This window comes from Salmo trutta, chromosome 2 (genome assembly GCF_901001165.1).
Source record: "Salmo trutta chromosome 2, fSalTru1.1, whole genome shotgun sequence".
In the NCBI taxonomy this organism is placed as follows: domain Eukaryota; kingdom Metazoa; phylum Chordata; class Actinopteri; order Salmoniformes; family Salmonidae; genus Salmo; species Salmo trutta.
The window spans coordinates 61,330,259-61,348,590 of record NC_042958.1 but is presented as its reverse complement, the minus strand read 5'-3'; the positions used below and the strand labels follow the sequence as shown (position 1 = coordinate 61,348,590).

The following is an 18,332-nucleotide window of genomic DNA, read 5'->3' as shown; positions in this document are numbered from 1 at the left end:
TCATCCACCTCTGGCCTGCTCGCCTCCCTACCTCTGCGGAAGCACAGTTCCCGCTCAGCCCAGTCAAAACTGTTCGCTGCTCTGGCACCTCAATGGTGGAACAAGCTCCCTCACAACGCCAGGACAGCGGAGTCAATCACCACCTTCCGGAGACACCTAAAACCCACCTCTTTAAGGAATGCCTGGGATAGGATTAAGTAACCCTTCTACCCCCCCCCCCCCCAAAAAAAGATATAGATGTACTATTGTAAAGTGGTTGTTCCACTGGATATCATAAGGTGAATGCACCAATTTGTAAGTCACTCTGGATAAGAGCGTCTGCTAAATGACGTAAATGTAAATGTATAATTTTAATGGTAGGTTTATTTGAACAGTGAGAGACAGAATAACAACAAAACAATCCTGAAAAACGCATGTAAAAAATGTTATAAATTGATTTGCATTTTAATGAGGGAAATAAGTATTTGACCCCTCTGCAAAACATGACTTAGTACTTGGTGGCAAAACCCTTGTTGGCAATCAGAGGTCAGACGTTTCTTGTAGTTGCCCACCAGGTTTGCACACATCTCAGGAGGGATTTTGTCCCACTCCTCTTTGCAGATCTTCTCCAAGTCATTAAGGTTTTGAGGCTGACGTTTGGCAACTCGAACCTTCAGCTCCCTCCACAGATTTTCTATGGGATTAAGGTCTGGAGACTGGCTAGGCCACTCCAGGACCTTAATGTGCTTCTTCTTGAGCCACTCCTTTGTTGCCTTGGCCGTGTGTTTTGGGTCATTGTCATGCTGGAATACCCATCCACGACCCATTTTCAATGCCCTGGCTGAGGGAAGGAGGTTCTCACCCAAGATTTGACGGTACATGGCCCCGTCCATCGTCCCTTTGATGCGGTGAAGTTGTCCTGTCCCCTTAGCAGAAAAACACACCCAAAGCATAATGTTTCCACCTCCATGTTTGACGGTGGGGATGGGGTTCTTGGGGTCATAGGCAGCATTCCTCCTCCTCCAAACACAGCGAGTTGAGTTGATGCCAAAGAGCTCCATTTCGGTCTCATCTGACCACAACACTTTCACCCAGTTGTCCTCTGAATCATTCAGATGTTCATTGGCAAACTTCAGACGGGCATGTATATGTGCTTTCTTGAACAGGGGGACCTTGCGGGCGCTGCAGGATCTGTAGTGTGTTACCAATTGTTTTCTTGGTGACTATGGTCCCAGCTGCCTTGAGATCATTGACAATATCCTCCTGTGTAGTTCTGGGCTGATTCCTCACCATTCTCATGATCATTGCAACTCCACGAGGTGAGAGCTTGCTTGGAGCCCCAGGCCGAGGGAGATTGACAGTTGTTTTGTGTTTCTTCCATTTGCGAATAATCACACCAACTGTTGTCACCTTCTCACCAAGCTGCTTGGCGATGGTCTTGTAGCCCATTCCAGCCTTGTGTAGGTCTACAATCTTGTTCCTGACATCCTTGGAGAGCTCTTTGGTCTTGGCCATGGTGGAGAGTTTGGAATCTGATTGATTGATTGCTTCTGTGGACAGGTGTCTTTTATACAGTAACAAGCTGAGATTAGGAGAACTCCCTTTAAGAGTGTGCTCCTAATCTCAGCTCGTTACCTGTATAAAAGACACCTGGGAGCCAGATATCTTTCTGATTGAGAGGGGGTCGAATACTTATTTCCCTCATTAAAATGCAAATCAATTTATAACATTTTTGACATGCGTTTTTCAGGATTTTTTTGTTGTTATTCTGTCTCTCACTGTTCAAATAAACCTACCATTAAAATTATAAACTGATCATTTCTTTGTCAGTGCGCAAACGTACAAAATCAGCAGGGGATCAAATACTTTTTTCCCTCACTGTATATATATATATATATGTCACTTATATATTTTTTTCTTAAAGTCTACAAAAGCTCTACATTTATTCACTCTGTGATAGGGTTGGATCCTATTTGCTACTTTTATTATTGTCCTGTAAATGGTTCAGATCCTATAATTTAGGCTGTGTGTAGAATGGGGAATAAAGGAAATTACCTCTACTAATAAATTACTACTAAATTATAGTGATAAGGAAAACAGCATACAAATTTGGCCTGTGTATTCATTTGCCTATAACTAATCATAATTCCATTATTTTTACATAAAAAAAGAGAATACTTCAAAATGAGAAGATCCTGCCATGGAAAAGACGACTGGGCAGACATAAAGTGGAAAGGAGGGGAAATAACTCACACCATGCAGCAGGACACCTTCAGCTGTGGGGTCTTTGTAATGCAGGTTTGATAGTTATATTTTCAATAATGAATGGTTAGCTGCTATGTGAAAATTAGGTCAAAAACTATTTTTTGGTGTAGATGGCCAAGGAAGTTGCAGAGAACTTCCCCAACATCCCCTCCCAAATTGATATGGAACCTTCAAAAACGTCCATTTGCATCCGCGAAAATAAATGGCTGAGGATATACTAAAAATGTCTGGTATGTAATGACATTTAATTCAAAGTAAATGTAAATTCTTTATTTTTATGTAGTTGTATGGGACAGCCATATGTTCGGTTCATGCCTATGATTTCAGAGTTCAACAAAGCCAACAACTGCTTCATGTGTGCCACTGATAAAGAACCTGGATGTGGCCCAAAGGCTGACTGGGTTAGTAACTTTATTTAACATGTTTATAATCTTTTGACAACAGTGACGGCATGTAAGACAATTTATGATATAACACAATGGATAGCTAATTCGTCATTTGTCATACTGCATTGATATTTGACATTATTTATAACGTGTTACGCTTTGTTTCAGATTGAATGTTTTGCATGCCAACGATGGTTCCATGTGCTGTGCCTAGGAATGAAGACAAAATAGTTCAACAGAGTAAAGAACACAAACTGGAAGTGCAGTCTTTGTTGTTGAAAATGTATGCTATACCCCATCCACACTGAAGAGGCTCTGAAATGTACATCAACCAGGGATAAAGAGAAAGTTAACACTGAAATGTTTTGTACTTAATTGAAGTTAAGTGTCTGTTGACATGTTAGAAAAGATTAAAGGTCTACCATTTCTGTTTAATTTGTCAATATTACATTTTTATTCATTGATTTATTGGCCACCATTACTGTGGTTACATGTTCAGTATTTGTATTGACCAGCAAATCCACTGCAGCCTACCTTACTAGCTCACTCTCCATCCCTGCTTTGGACAATTAATAACATGACTCTCGTACTTTGCCCTTTTCCATTATGGTTGATATTAATGACGAAAGGAGATTATATGTCTCTCTCCTATTGTGTACCACTGTTAAATACTGTATAAAAATAAAAAACAGGGAAAATAAGTACTTAGAACTACCAATTATTGTAGCTAAATATTAAAGAAAAGGGTCAACACAACACTGGACTAAACCCCCGAATTGTCTAACTAATATTAATGTACAACAATATAGAAGATACATGACTAGAGGTTATGCAATATGGGTGTATATCCACTGCATGTTTCTTAGGTGTGTAATTGACATGACCAAGGAGCTATTTCAAATTTGAAACTATGAAAAATGTACGTTACACCGTGTGATTTTACAGTATACAAACAAAGAGTGTGCAATATAGAAGGGTAGTCAGCGGACATGACCAAGGAGCTATTGAAATTTTGAATTTAGAAAAATTCATGTAAAATCATGTGAGATGGAAATGGACAAACTAAAGGGTGTGCAATGTGTAGGCCCACTGAGTGGATATTCTGAAACTTGTTAGAAGTCACATGACCAAGGTGCGATTGAAATTTTACATTTTGAAAAATTAATGAAAAATCATGTGAGATGAAAATGGACAAACTAAAGGGTGTGCAATGTGTGTCTATGCCATCGGGTTAGCTACAACCAGTTTTGAAAGTGTTAGGAGTAATGGTTAATGAGCTATTGAAATGTAAAAAAATGGATTGGTCACTATGTTGACGGTCCCTAACTGCTGTTAACTGAAAACTACAGGCAAATATCTGTCGAATATCCAACCTGAAACTGTCTTTACCTTGGTCTAGCAAGATAAGTTACTTAACAATGCTAACAATACTTGTTCCACCACACTTTCTTCCTCACATCAAATTTTCCAAATGCCAGTTGTTTTTCGGTTACAACTCATAAAGTACGCTTCATCACCTTCTCACCCCCATCTCCGTGGTCAGGCTTCTCACCTACCTCTTCGTTATTGTTCAGGGGACGCAAAGGTATGGACACAAATTGCCTTTTCACTCTATGCTGTCTTTCCAGAGTGCGCGCTGATGCTGTAACTAGCAAATTGGTTGTCTCTTCAGTCGCGTGCTGCATTCTGTTGTTATGTGAGCCCTGGATACAGTCAGTATTGCTCCAAACGCGCATCAGTCGTTCGCATACAGCCAGTAGTCATCCAAAGCCCCCCGCCCAAACTTTTCTCATCGGATCTACACAAAACACATAGGTCACCTAATTTGGATTCAATACAGCGAATTTCGCTGAAATGTGACTACTTTGCATCCCTGTGGGCAGTGCACAAAAGCTAAACACACTCTAACCGTTGAGTGCCTGGTTTGGAGGAATTCCTCTACAGGCCCAGAGGCGAGAGGTCTCTCTCTCTCTCTCACACACACAACACACACACGTAGGAGAACAACGCAGGTAAAAACAGAGTTTGAGAGCGTCTAACCGTCTGCCGTGCCAACGTAGAACACCAGTCCCTCCTGAGGGCCCATCTTGAGCGGTGGTCCATTCCCAGCCTTCCTCCAGTTGAACATGTCCAGGGCACTCTCGTCCCCGCCCACTGCCGCCCGCGCCAGCATCGCCACATCCCTTGGAACCGACCACAAACACAGTTAGCATCATACACTGGGACAGGATCTTAGTAGAATGGTTTCCAAACTATGCATTGTGACACTGACACTAGCCTGAATCCCAGATCTGTTTGTGCAGTCTTGCCAACTCCTATGGTCATTGTTACGCCAAAAAATGATGTGACAATGGACATAGGAGTTGGCAAAATAGCACAGCTAAGGTCTTTCAAATGTTAATCATTCTGACCCAGTGAATAAGCAAAACCATTTTTCTAGCTAGGACCCAGTCTTGAGAAACACCCAAGAGAAACAACTGCAATGCACCAGTGGGTTTGGGTCCCGACCAATAATTTGGGAGACAGTGCCTGGCTTAACTTACACTTGGCATTTATATGCTTAATTGCAGGGCGAGACAGTGTCAGTGCCATTGATTGACAACCAAAGATAATTTTGCAACAGCGATAATATGGATACAATTACTTGTCCTACCTAAACATAACACTGACTAGTTGCATAAAACCACATGGACTCTAAAATATTTATCTACATACAGTATATCATGGTTCCCCAATAGGCGGCTCTCTGGCCAAATGTAGATTTTATTTGGCCATCCAAGTTTTTTGAGCAATAAAATAAAAACTTAAAATATAATTTTCGTTGTTGGACATAAAGGACTGTTAAATCACCAGGAACTCAGATCAAAGTCATTTTAATTTAGGGAAATCTGTTCAACTATTCCCACGCGTACATATAGATGCATATGTGATTGTATCCCAATGTAATCAAGGTTTGAAATGATTCTGTTTTTGTCAAATAGTATATCTGTTTGGGCTTCTTGAGGTCAATTTGCAGTGTACAAATTATTTATAACTATGTTCCGGTCTCCCGTCCACCCGCGCAAGAAAAAAAATCTACCCGCAGATTAATGTAACTAGGGACCATTGCAGCATATCAACTGAGGCATCTCTTTGTCAAGAGTTTATGCAGAAGAATAGCCTGCTCTGACTCAGAACCTTTTGAGGTATTTATAGGGTTCTAGTAACTCACTCTCCCGGAGGTGCTGGTCTGAAGATACAGTAGGTTAAGGGCTTGGTGTAGTCGTGCTTCACTATGTGACTTCCCTGTAGTCTTCCTCGGGCGTCCACCTTCCATAACGCGAGAACTCCCATCTACACAGATCAACGACAGCACATTCAAACACACATGCCAAATGGGCGATTCCAGCGTTATGGATATTACATTTGCAAGAAAAATCGCAACTTTAATGTCTCACAGAATGGACAAACAAAATATAAATGAAACTTTTGATTTGTGTGTCTATAGGTCCCCTTGGGGGGAGTGTATACCCCTAAAAACGGACTTATATACATTGACATGTTGTAGAAATAAAGCAAATAAGAAGCGTTACAGATGTTACATGAAATGGACAAGCTTTTTGAGGAAACTGAACATCTTAGCAAAGGTTTAAATCTTAAGTCAAAACATGGATTGAACACATGGCTGAACACAAAAAACATCATTTTGAAAAGACTGTCATTTCCTTTATTACTTTAGAGGAAAAACAACTTTTATGGATGTTATAGGGGGGAAAGAAAAGTCAGCTGTCCAACTGAATGTATTCAACTGAAATGTGTCTTCCGCATTTGACCCAACCCCTCTGAATCAGAGAGGTGCGGGGGGCTGCCTTAATCGACATCCACGTCTTCGGCACCCGGGGAAAAGTGGGTTAACTGCCTTGCTCAGGGGCAGAACGACAGATTTTTACCTTGTCAGCTTGGGGATTCAATCCAGCAACCTTTTGGTTACTGGCCCAACGCTCTAACCACTAGGATACCTGCCGCCCCCCGCCGTTATGATGTTAGTCTGAAATAGACATTAAAATCTTAAAGATATCTTGAGAAAAATCGATCATAATACATTTGTTGTCACTTGGAAGGTTTTTTAAATGTGAGAAGAAGACATAGTGCCTTATCATTGCATAACTACAGGTAGCCTGAATAATATACAAGGCCAGGCACCACACCCTAATAAGTTATTTTTATATCTTTATATATCAAAATTAACCTTCACCATTTGAATTTAGACCAGATTTTTCTGTATTAAAATGTTCCTGAAATATTGTAACAAAATATGCAAATGAGACAACATACAGTTGAAGTCGGAAGTTTACATACACTTAGGTCGGAGTCATTAAAACTTGTTTTTCAAGCACTCCCACAAATTTCTTGTAAACAAACTATAGTTTTGGCAAGTCGGTTAGGACATCTACTTTGTGCATGACAAATATTTTTCTAACAATTGTTTACAGACAGATTATTTCACTTATAATTCACTGTATCACAATTCCAGTGGGTCAGAAGTTTACACTAACTTGACTGTGCCTTTCAACAGCTTGGACAATTACAGAAAATTATGTCATGGCTTTAGAAGCTTCTGATAGGCCAATTGACATCATTTGAGTCAATTGGAAGTGTACCTGTGGATGTATTTCAAGGCCTACCTTCAAACTCAGTGCCTCTTTGCTTGACATCATGGGAAAATCAAAAGAAATCAGCCAAGACCTCAGAAAAAAAATTGTAGACCTCCACAAGTCTAGTTCATCCTTGGGAGCAATTTCCAAACGCCTGAAGGTACCACGTTCATCTGTACAAACAATAGTACGTAAGTATAAACACCATGGGACCACGCAGCCGTCATACCGCTCAGGAAGGGGCCACGTTCTGCCTCCTAGAGATGAACGTACTTTGGTGCGAAAAGTGCAAATCAATCCCAGAACAACAGCAAAGGACCTTGTGAAGATGCTGGAGGAAACAGGCACAAAAGTATCTATATCCACAGTAAAACGAGTCCTATATTGACATAACCTGAAAGGCCGCTCAGCAAGGAAGAAGCCACTGCTCCAAACCACCATAAAAAAAGCCAGACTGCGGTTTGCAACTGCACATGGGGACGAAGATTGTATTTTCTGGAGAAATGTCCTCTGGTCTGATGAAACAAAAATAGAACTGTTTGGCTATAATGACCATCGTTATGTTCAGAGGAAAAAGGCGGGGGCTTGCAAGCTGAAGAACACCATCCCAACCGTGAAGCACGGGGCTGGCAGCATCATGTTGTGGGGGTGCTTTGCTGCAGGAGGGACTGGTGCACTTCACAAAATAGATGGCATCATGAGGTAGGAAAATTATGTGGATATATTGAAGCAGCATCTCAAGACATCAGTCAGGAAGTTAAAACTTGGTCGCAAATGGGTCTTCCAAATGGACAATGACCCCAAGCATACTTTCAAAGTTGTGGCAAAATGGCTTAATGACAACAAAGTCAAGGTATTGGAGTGGCCATCACAAAGCCCTGATCTCAATCCTATAGAAAATTTGTGGGCAGAACTGAAAAAGTGTGTGCGAGCAAGGAGGTCTACAAACCTGACTCAGTTACACCAGCTCTGTCAGGAGGAATGGACCAAAATTCACCCAACTTATTGTGGGAAGCTTGTGGAAGGTTACCCGAAACGTTTGACCCAAGTTAAACAATTTAAAGGCAATGCTATCAAATACTAATTGAGTGCATGTAAACTTCTGACCCACTGGGAATGTGATATAAGAAATAAAAGCTGAAATAAATCATTCTCTCTACTATTATTCTGACATTTCACATTCTTAAAATAAAGTGGTGATCCTAACTGACCTAAGACAGGGAATTTTTACTAGGATTAAATGTCAGGAATTGTGAAAAACTGAGTTTAAATGTATTTGGCTCAGGGGTATGTAAACTTCCGACTTCAAATGTACATGTGCCTATACTACAAATAGATGGGCCTTCATTTAAAAATGACACTCCAGGACTACTCACAGATCGTTGATAAACACTCTTCTCGTCTTTCTATCTAAAAAAAAAACAGTACTACCATATATGAGAAATGCATTTCAGCATGTATTTTTCCAAGAGAATCGTAGCTAGAACACAAAAATGCAACAATTGCTTCAGGGAAAGACTGAAGAATAAAATCCAGAACAAGCACAAGCTTCTGAAGCTAAGATAAATACATCATTATCCATCACATCCACAACCGTTATGGATGTTATGGATATCATACCGCAGAAAAAGGATACTGACAATGAGAAGAGAGAAACCAATTATAGACCATATAAAACTTTGATGAAAGTTAGCATTACAGAGACTGTTTTAAGATGATCCAAAGTAAAAAATCGTTATGGATGTTACATTGCATGTCTCAGTCACCCCCCTATCTTTACAAGACTGTAGAACACGCAAACTAAAAGACACTTCAATTTGGTCTGTATTGCTCCATTAACATCTCATCTGTGTAACTATAATAGCTGTTGGTGGAAAAACACGCTCTGTGAGCTTTGTAAGAGCCACGAAACTTGTCAAATAAAGCCTGCACTTCAACATATAGACTTTAAGGATAATTCTGAATGTGGTTTCATTTGGAAATGACTAACTTTATTTGTGCATGCTCAGGTTGACTTTTACATGGAATAGCCCAAAGACTGAGGACTATGAAAATATCTTCACTACTTTGGATATTCTAGCGTGTATTTCAAATGCTTAGTAGTCTGTGTGTGTGTGTGTCTACTTGTCTGTGTGTTCACACCCACTCACCTGATCCCCGGTGATCAGGCGGCTGCCGGAGCTGCTCCACTCCAGCAGGGTGATGCAGGCAGTATGTGTGGCGGGCAGCGGCGTCTGCTCTCCAGAGGGGTGTGTGAGCAGCAGCACCTCGCCTGTCTCCCAGCCCAGAGCCAGCAGAGGCTTGGTGGGGTGCCAACGCAGTACCGTGGGCTGGAAGGGACGGTCCACGTGGCAGCTCCCTACGTGCTCCCCCTACATGATGACAGGAGAGCAGTTCAATCAATGCATTAGTAGCAGTTTCATACTTGTCTACATCTTCTCCACTCTTCAAGTGTTTATTGGGATAAAAACAGTCTTCAAAAAGGCAAAGTGCAGTGGGTTTATAATTCCCCTCTGCAATTGATAAACATGAAGCTATAGACTGATGTCTGATGTGGCAATTCAGTCAGTCTATAGCATAATTTGGTCAATTACAGATTGAGGACAGGATGGGTGCAACTCTGACTAACTGCAGTGTGTGGTGAGGGGGTTCACCTGTTGGAGGTAAAGGTCGATGTTGCCCCCGGTGGTGGGGCTGTTGGAGGCCACTGCTAGTACAGGCTGAGTGGGATGCCATGCCACCTGAGAGGGGCCCCCACTTGATTCAGGGGCCTCGATACGGTGATCAAAGTACACCGCCATGTCCCCGGTGCCCCCTTATCTGTAGAGAGGAGGCGGAAGAAAAGGAGGAAGAGGAACATTAGGAGGAGGAATGGAGGATGATGAGGAGAGGGGTCCCAAGAAAACTTACACTGTAAAATATAATGTATGTGTTGCATCAAGTGACTTTATCAGATAAACAACCAACAGATTAGCCACCGCTGCTGTAAAGTAAATTAGCTAGCTAACGTTTGATCATTCCAGCAGTTTCTAGCTAGCACTCTGACATTTGGGTAGCTGGCGTTAGCTAACTGCTAATTCAAACGGACAAGTCCGTACAACTGGGTCGCCTAGTTAATTGTGACTTATGTGGATATTTATTGGTCAAAGTTACAACAAAATACAAGCTAGCTCACTTGGTATCTTTGCTATGCTAACTCAACATTAGCTACCAGCTAGCTAGCATTAGCTAGTTACCGTTAGCTAACGTTAATCCATTAGGGCCTTTTGCAAAAAATAGCATGCCATGGTTAGCTCCCGTTAGCATTAAAACGGCTTGCTACAATTTACGAGGGATTTAGAGTTCCAAATGCTGAGAATAGAGAAGTTACCTGAAAAGCTTTCTTCTGGCTATGTGCAGTCCAAAAAAATTGTAAATAATCGTAACAACATAAATGGCAAAAGTCCAGTGTTGTGGTTTTGCTCTGCTGCGGTGTGAGGGATAAAAAGCGTCCTTTCTAGTTACCCCGACAACCTCATCGGAAAGGGTGGGCAAGGATGAGTTCTTCTTCTTTGATATTGGATTGGCAGATCGCATCCAACCTTAAAGACGCATTCACAGCCACCTACTGTACTGGAGTATAAGGCCAGTCACGGCCTACCTACATTAAATTATCTTCATTAGTCCTGTTCCTCTCAGAAACTGAAACAGAGCCATAGACACCAATTTCCCCCCCCCCACTACACCACCCAAACACCAACCCTGTCCAGGCTTTCTAACCCTTTCACAAATCACAAATCATCATCAAATGTCATACAGCTCAAGGAGGAGTTACGGAAATTAGAGAGAGTAAATCACAGTTATCGAATGTGGCTTTGTGGAATAGGGTACAGCTGCCTACTGGACCCTATTCCAACTAAACTACTGAACAAGCTACTTCCTGTGCTTGGCCCTCCTGTGTTGAATATAATAAATGGCTCCCTATCCTCCAATTGTGTACCAACCTCACTAAAAGTAGTAGTAATAAATCCTGAACCCCCTTAACTTTATTTGCTATAAGCTTTGTCCAAATTGTATTGAGACTGCTCTCGTGAATGTGGTAAATTACCTTTTAATGGAGTCAAACCAAGGCTCTGCATTTGTCCTCGTGCTCCTAGACACGCTCCTAGACACGTGCTCCTAAACACGCTCTGTGAGCTTTGTAAGAGCCATGAAACGTGTCAAATAAAGCCTGCACTTCAACATATAGATGTGTGTGTGTGTGTGTGTGTGTGTGTGTGTGTGTGTGTGTGTGTGTGTGTGTGTGTGTGTGTGTGTGTGTGTGTGTGTGTGTGTCGCTTTTGACACCATTGATCATCACATTCTTTTGGAGTGTTTAGAAACCTTAATTGGTCTACACTGACAAGTTATTGCCTGGTTTAGATCTTATCTGTCAGAAAGATGTCAGTTTGTCTCTGTGGATGGTTTGTCTTCTGACAAATCAATTGTACACTTCGGTGTTCGTCAAGGGTCCGTTTTAGGACAAATCTTTTTTCACTATAAATTCTACCTCTTGGTGAATTTCAACTTTCACTGCTATGCGGAGGACACACAGCTGTACATTTCGATGAAACATAGTGAAGCCCCATAATTGCCAACCCTGGAAGCCTGTGTCCCAGGCATAAGGAAGTGGATGGCAGCAAATGTTTTACTTTGAAACTTTGACAAAACAGAAATGCTAGTTCTTGGTCCCAAGAAACAAAGAGATCAGCTGATTGATCTGACAATTAATCTTGATGGTTGTAGTTGTCTCAAATAAAACTGTGAAGGAACTCGGACTTACTCTGGACCCTGATCTGTCTTTTGACGAACATATCAATAATATTTCAAGGGCATCTTTTTTCTTTGTAACATTGCAAAAATCTGATAATGTTTATCCAAAAATGATGCAGAAAAGCTAATCCATGGTTTTGTCACTTCTAGATTAGACTATTGCAATGTTCTACTCTCCGGCTACCCGGATAAATCACTCAGTTAGTGTAAATAATCTTGACTAGAACCAAAACATTTGATCATTTGATACTCCAGTGCTAGCCTCTCTACACTGGTTTCATATTAAGGCTAGGGCTGATTTCAAGGTTTCACTGCTAACCTAGAAAGCATTTCATGGACTTGCTCCTACCTATCTCTCCGATTTTGCCCTGCTGTACATACCTACACGTAGGCTACGGTCACAAGACGCAGGCCTCGTTATTGTTCCTAGAATTTCTAAATGAACAGCTGGAGGCAGGGCTTTCTCCTATAGAGCTCAATTTTTATGGAATGGTCTGCCTACCCATGTGAGAGATGCAGACTCAGTCTCGACCTTTAAGTCTTCACTGAAGACTAATCTCTTCAGTAGGTCCTATGATTGAGTGTAGTCTGACCCAGGGGTGCGAAGTTAAATGGCAAGGCACTGGAGGGATGAACCGCCCTTGCTGTTTCTGCCTGGCCGGCTTCCCTCTCTCCACTGGGATTCTCTGCCTCTGACCCTATTACAGGGGCTGAGTCACTGGCTAACTAGTGCTCTTCCATGCCATCTCTAGGAGGGGTGGTGCGTCATGTCGTGCCAGGCTTTTTTCACTATACTCGACTTGAGTGGGTTGAGTCACTGACGTAATCTTCCTGTCCGGTTTTGCACCCCCTCGGTGGAGGTGATCTTCGTGGGTTATACTCAGCCTTGTCTCAGGGTAGTAAGTTTGTGGTCTGTTGATATACCTCCAGTGGTGTAGAGGCTGTGCTTTTGCAAAGTGGGTGGGGTTATATCTTGCCTCGTTGGCCCTGTCCGGGGGTATTATTGGAAAGGGCCACAGTGCCCCCCGACCCCCCTGTTTCAGCCTCCAGTAATAGCAATAGTCTATGTGCCAGGGGGCTAGGGTCAGTGAAATAAATTATCTTGTCTTATCTGGTGTCCTGTGTGAACTTCAGTATGCTCCCTCTAATTCTCCCATCTCTCTCTCTTGAAGGACCTGAGCCCTAGGATCATAATGACGACCTAGCCTGATGACTCCTGGCTGTCCCCAGTCCACCTGGTCGTGCTGCTGATTCAGTTTCTGCTGTTTTGCTTGTGGTTATGGAACACTGACCTGTTCACCAGATGTGCTACCTTGTCCCGGACCTGCTGTTATTGACCCTCTCTCTCTACAGCACTTGCTGTCTCGACCTCTGAATGGTTGGCTATGAAAAGCCAACTGACATTTACTCCTGAGGTGCTGACCTGTTGCACTGTGATTATTATTATTTGATTATTATTTGATTATTATTTAACCCTGCTGGTCATCTATGAACGTTTGAACATCTTGAATTACATTCTGGCCTTAATGGCCATGTACTCTTATAATATCCACCTGGCACAACCAGAAGAGGACTGACCACCCCTCAGAGCCTGGTTCCTCTCTAGGTTTCTTTCTAGGTTCTTGCCTTTCTAGGGAGTTTTTCCTAGCCACCGTGCTTCTACATCTGCATTTCTTGCTGATTGGGGTTTTAGGCTGGGTTTCTGTATAAGCACTTTGTGATGTAAAAAGGGCTTTATAAATACATTTGATTTGTAAATAAAACGAACTTGAATACAAAAATAGCACTCTCCTTCAAGATACAGATTCTCAGAACCTGTGCAGATATGGAGACATAAAGTGCATTTGGAAAGCATTCAGATTCCTTAACTTTTCCACATTTTGTTACGTTACAGCTTTATTCTAAAATGTATAAAATAGTTTTTTTCCATTATCAATCTACACACAATACTCTATAATGACAAAGCAAAAAACGTTTTTTAGAAATGTTTTTAAATGTCTAAAATGTAAAAACTGAAATAACATATTTACATAAGTATTCAGACCCTTTACTCACTACTTTGTTGAAGCACCTTTGGCAGCGATTACAGCCTCGAGTCTTCATTGGGTATGACGCTACAAGCTTGGCACACCTGTATTTGGGGAGTTTCTCCCATTCTTCTCTGCAGATCCTATCAAGCTCAGTCAGGTTGGATGTGGAGCGTCACTGCACAGCTATTTTCAGGTCTCTCCAGAGACATTCAGAGACTTGTCTCGAAGCCACTCCTGCGTTGTCTTGGCTGTGTGCAGAGATCATTGTCCTTCTGGAAGGTTGTCCCATCTCCACAGAGGAACTCTGGAGCTCTGTCAGAGTGACCATCGTGTTCTTGGTGGACAATTCCTTCGACCTCATGGCTTGGTTTTTGCTCTGACATGCACTGTCAATTGTGGGACCTTATATATATTTTAATTTAACTTTTATTTAACTAGCCAAGTCAGTTAAGAACAAATTCTTATTTACAATGACGGCCTACCCCGGCCAAACCCTAACCGGGACAATGCTGGGCCAATTGTGCGCCGCCCTATGGGACTCCCGATCCCGTCCGGTTGTGATACAGCCCGGGATCAAACCAGGGAGTGGTAGTGACACCTCTAGCACTGAGATGCAGTGCATTAGACCGCTGCGCCACTCGGGAGCCCCCGAGTGACAGGTGTGTGCCTTTCCAAATCATGTCCAATCAATTGAATTTACAACAGGTGGGCTCCAATCAAGTTGTAGAAATCTCAAGGATGATCAATGGAAACAGGATGCACCTGAGCTCAATTTCGAGTCTCAGAGAAAAGGTCAGAATACTAATGTAAATAAGGTTTTTGGCTTTCCTGTGGCTCAGTTGGTAGAGCATGGTGTTTGCAACGCCAGCATGGTGTGTGCAACGCCAGGGTTGTGGGTTCGATTCCCACGGGGGGCCAGTACAATTTTTTTTTTTTTAAATGCATGAAATTAAATGAAATGTATGCAATCACTACTGTAAGTCGCTCTGGATAAGAGCGTCTGCTAAATGACAAAAATGTAAATGTAAATGTTTTTTATTTGTAATACATTTGCAAAAACTTTTAAAAACCTATTTGCGCTTTGTCATTATGGGGTATTGTGTGTAGATTGAAGCGGGAAAACATTATTTAATCCATTTTAGAATAAGGCTGTAAAGTAACAAAATGTTGAAAAAGTCAAGGGGTCTGAATATTTTCCAAATGCACTTTATATTCATATTGAAGTTTCTGTTTTAATTCTGTACATTTGATTTGAGGGCACCAGAAAATGTATGAGATTAACATTCAGTCCATCACATATGCGACATGAAGTGTTGTGGATTGTGTACCTTTGGTTGTCAGAAAAATACAATATTCTTCATTCTACTCAGGAGGGCAAGGCTTTGTAAGTGTTTGACCCCCCTAAATGGTCCTGAAACATAAAGAAGCCAGGAACAATTTACCTAGCCTGGTCCCAGATCTGTTGGTGCGGTCTTGCCAACTACTTGACACACATTGTCACAGCAAACATGAGAACAGAAACATAGTGGCACCCATGCAACTGAGCTAGTGCTTTCTCTTTTTTTATATACATGTATGGAAGATACTTCCTTTTCAGGCAGCAGAAATTAATCTTCCAAAAATATCTTGTTGTGGTACACAAATATGTTCACATCATGCATGGTCTTTCTCCGGGATAAGGATGCATATTGTACACGAGTGTATTTGTGTGTGTAAGGAAACATCATTGACAAGACTTCCTGTGTAAACAAACACCTACAATACAGAGGGATTGCAGAAAAGAGAGAAAAAAGTCATCCTCCACACAAACATTTTAATACATGTCGTTCATTTTTCTCTTTACTTTGGCTTGGCATGCATTGATTCGTTCCAGGATATGGTGGGCCAGCAGCACCTGCAGCTCTAACTGAAAGGACGTCCTTCAGTGTCCAGGATCCAAGATCCGTAACATCCTCGGGCCCTCTGCCAGCCAGTTCCTAGTGGCAAGCGTAATTTGTAATCCTCTCACAACCAGTGTCTCAAGGCAGTCACTACCAGTACACCGGCAGTGACAACCAAAACACTGGCTGTTGCCCTTTATACACCAGAGGGATGGGACTTCAAGGTCCACTGTGTATCATCATGTCGTGATCATGACTGCAGGCCCAGTGGAGCAGGGTCCAATCCAGTCTTCAGACTATTCTCCAGCAGCACCAGGCTCTGCACGGCCAGGTTCCAGCTGTCTGCATCAGGGTCCCCTTCAGCTACATCTGTCAACAGCACAACAGGTTGGACCATTACAATCATCATTATCATAAACAAGTAGACATAAACCATAAGGAGCAATGAGGCTGTTCAAGCAATATATTTTTTAAAGGCCCCTACCAGAGGGCAATTTGACGTAATTCCTGTCCAATAGCAGAAATTGTCCTTTAGGTTCCACCTGCGAAGAATGAAGCAGGCTGCTAATACATATTCACAAATTGAGGGTGGGTAAATTGTGGGTGATTTCCACGTGGAGTGGAGAAGTAACAACAACTAGTGCACTGACAGCTGTCAGTGTAGCTAGCTAGCATGCTAACCTTATCTAGGTAACTAATGTTATCTGTTGTTGCTATACCTTATTTAAAAGATTATCCAGCTAGGCTATGGCTGGTTCTGGAGCTGGATTTGTCAAAAGCATGTGGGAAAACTTTGCAACAGATGGATAGGGAAAACCAGTATCTTTGACGTTGCTATCTATTGTTATCTCAAAAAGTGTTTTTCTACATTGTAATGGACACGGTGCAACCTTTGGTAGGCTCATGATGCCATGGTTCTCACAGCTAGAGGAAGTGAAATGATAGGCTGCAACAGTGATTCCCAACCCTGGTCCTCGCGTACACCCAACAGTACACATTTTTGTTGTAGCCCTGGAGAAACACAACTCCTTCAGCTCATTGAGGGCTTGATGATTAGTTGACAAGTTGAATCAGGTGTGCTTGTCCAGGGTTACAATAAAAATGTGTACTGTTGGCGGTACTCGAGGACCAGGGTTGGGAAACACTGGGCTACAATGACTACTCATAATGCTCGCCGCAAGTGATATTTAACAACACCTTGAGCACATCGGACAACAACAGCACAAAATAGATCTGAAATCTTCTTTTGCAGGTGCCTTTTCAGTGTAGGATAGACACGTTTGATTTCTAGCTGCACCAATCAACGCAGTGGAGCTTGGTCAAAACCATTCATCTTGGGGGGACGGGGGGAGCGGGGTTCCGAAATGCAATCAATCATATAAAGACTAGCGCAAAAATAAGTAAAACTTGACAAATTATCCAGTGGGATTATGATCATTTGCTGGTAAAAAAGTGGAGGAGCAAAAACATAACTTTGCAACCCCTATTTTAATTTAAAATCAAATCAAACATTATTTGTCACATGCGCCGAATACAACAAGTGTAGACCTTACCGTGAAATTCTTACTTACAAGCCCTTAACCAACAGTGCAGTTCAAGAAAAGTTAAGAAAATATTTACCAAATAAACTAAAGTAAAAAGTAACAATAAAAAAACAATAACAAGGCTATATACAGGGGGTAGCGGTAATGAGGGTTACAGCTTAGTTAAAGTAATTTGTACATGTAGGTGGTGGTGAAGTGACTATGCATAGATAACAAACAGCGAGTAGCAGCAGCATACAAAACAAATGGAGGGGGGGTGTCAATGTAAATGGCCATTTTATTAATTGTTCAGCAGTCTTATGGCTTGGGGGTAGAAGCTGATAAGGAGCCTTTTGGTCCTAGACTTGATGCTCCGGTACCGCTTGCCGTGCGGTAGCAGAGAGAACAGTCTATGCCTTGGGTGACCAGAGTCTGACAATTTGATGGGCTTTCCTCTGACACGGCCTATTATATAGGTCCTGGATGGCAGGAAGCTTGGCCCCAGTGATGTACAAAGGCTGTACGTACTACCCTCTGTAGCGCCTTACAGTCAGATGCCAAGCAGTTGCCATACCAGGCGGTGATGCAACTGGTCAGGATGCTCTCGATGGTGCAGCTGTAGAACTTTCTGAGGATCTGGTAACCCATGCCAAATCTTTTCACTCTTGAGGGAGAAAAGGTTTTGTTGTGCCCTCTTCACGACTGTCTTGGTGTGTTTGGACTAGAGGTCGACCGATTAATTGGAATGGCCGATTAATTAGGGCCGATTTCAAGTTTTCATAACAATCGGTAATCGGCATTTTGGGACACCGATTATGGCCGATGACATTGCACTCCACGAGGA

General features: G+C 42.1%; 1 protein-coding gene and 1 long non-coding RNA gene across 2 annotated transcripts in view; one reads left to right on the top strand and one right to left on the bottom strand.

The window, feature by feature from the left end:
- Positions 1–10,802, bottom strand: part of ift140 (intraflagellar transport 140 homolog (Chlamydomonas)) — a 63,614-nt gene extending 52,812 nt beyond the window's left edge. The window contains exons 1-5 of the mRNA XM_029709903.1: positions 10,635–10,802; positions 9,919–10,084; positions 9,415–9,636; positions 5,842–5,963; positions 4,671–4,813 (exon numbers count right to left, since the gene is read on the bottom strand). Coding sequence (XP_029565763.1) covers positions 4,671–4,813; positions 5,842–5,963; positions 9,415–9,636; positions 9,919–10,065 — 634 coding nt within the window. The 5' untranslated portion in view covers positions 10,066–10,084; positions 10,635–10,802. The remainder of the gene's footprint in view (positions 1–4,670; positions 4,814–5,841; positions 5,964–9,414; positions 9,637–9,918; positions 10,085–10,634) is intronic.
- Positions 2,094–2,784, top strand: LOC115159885 (uncharacterized). The gene is made up of 3 exons (XR_003868960.1): positions 2,094–2,277; positions 2,355–2,474; positions 2,572–2,784. It is a non-coding gene; the product is annotated as an uncharacterized LOC115159885 (long non-coding RNA).
- Positions 10,803–18,332: the final 7,530 nt, after the last annotated feature.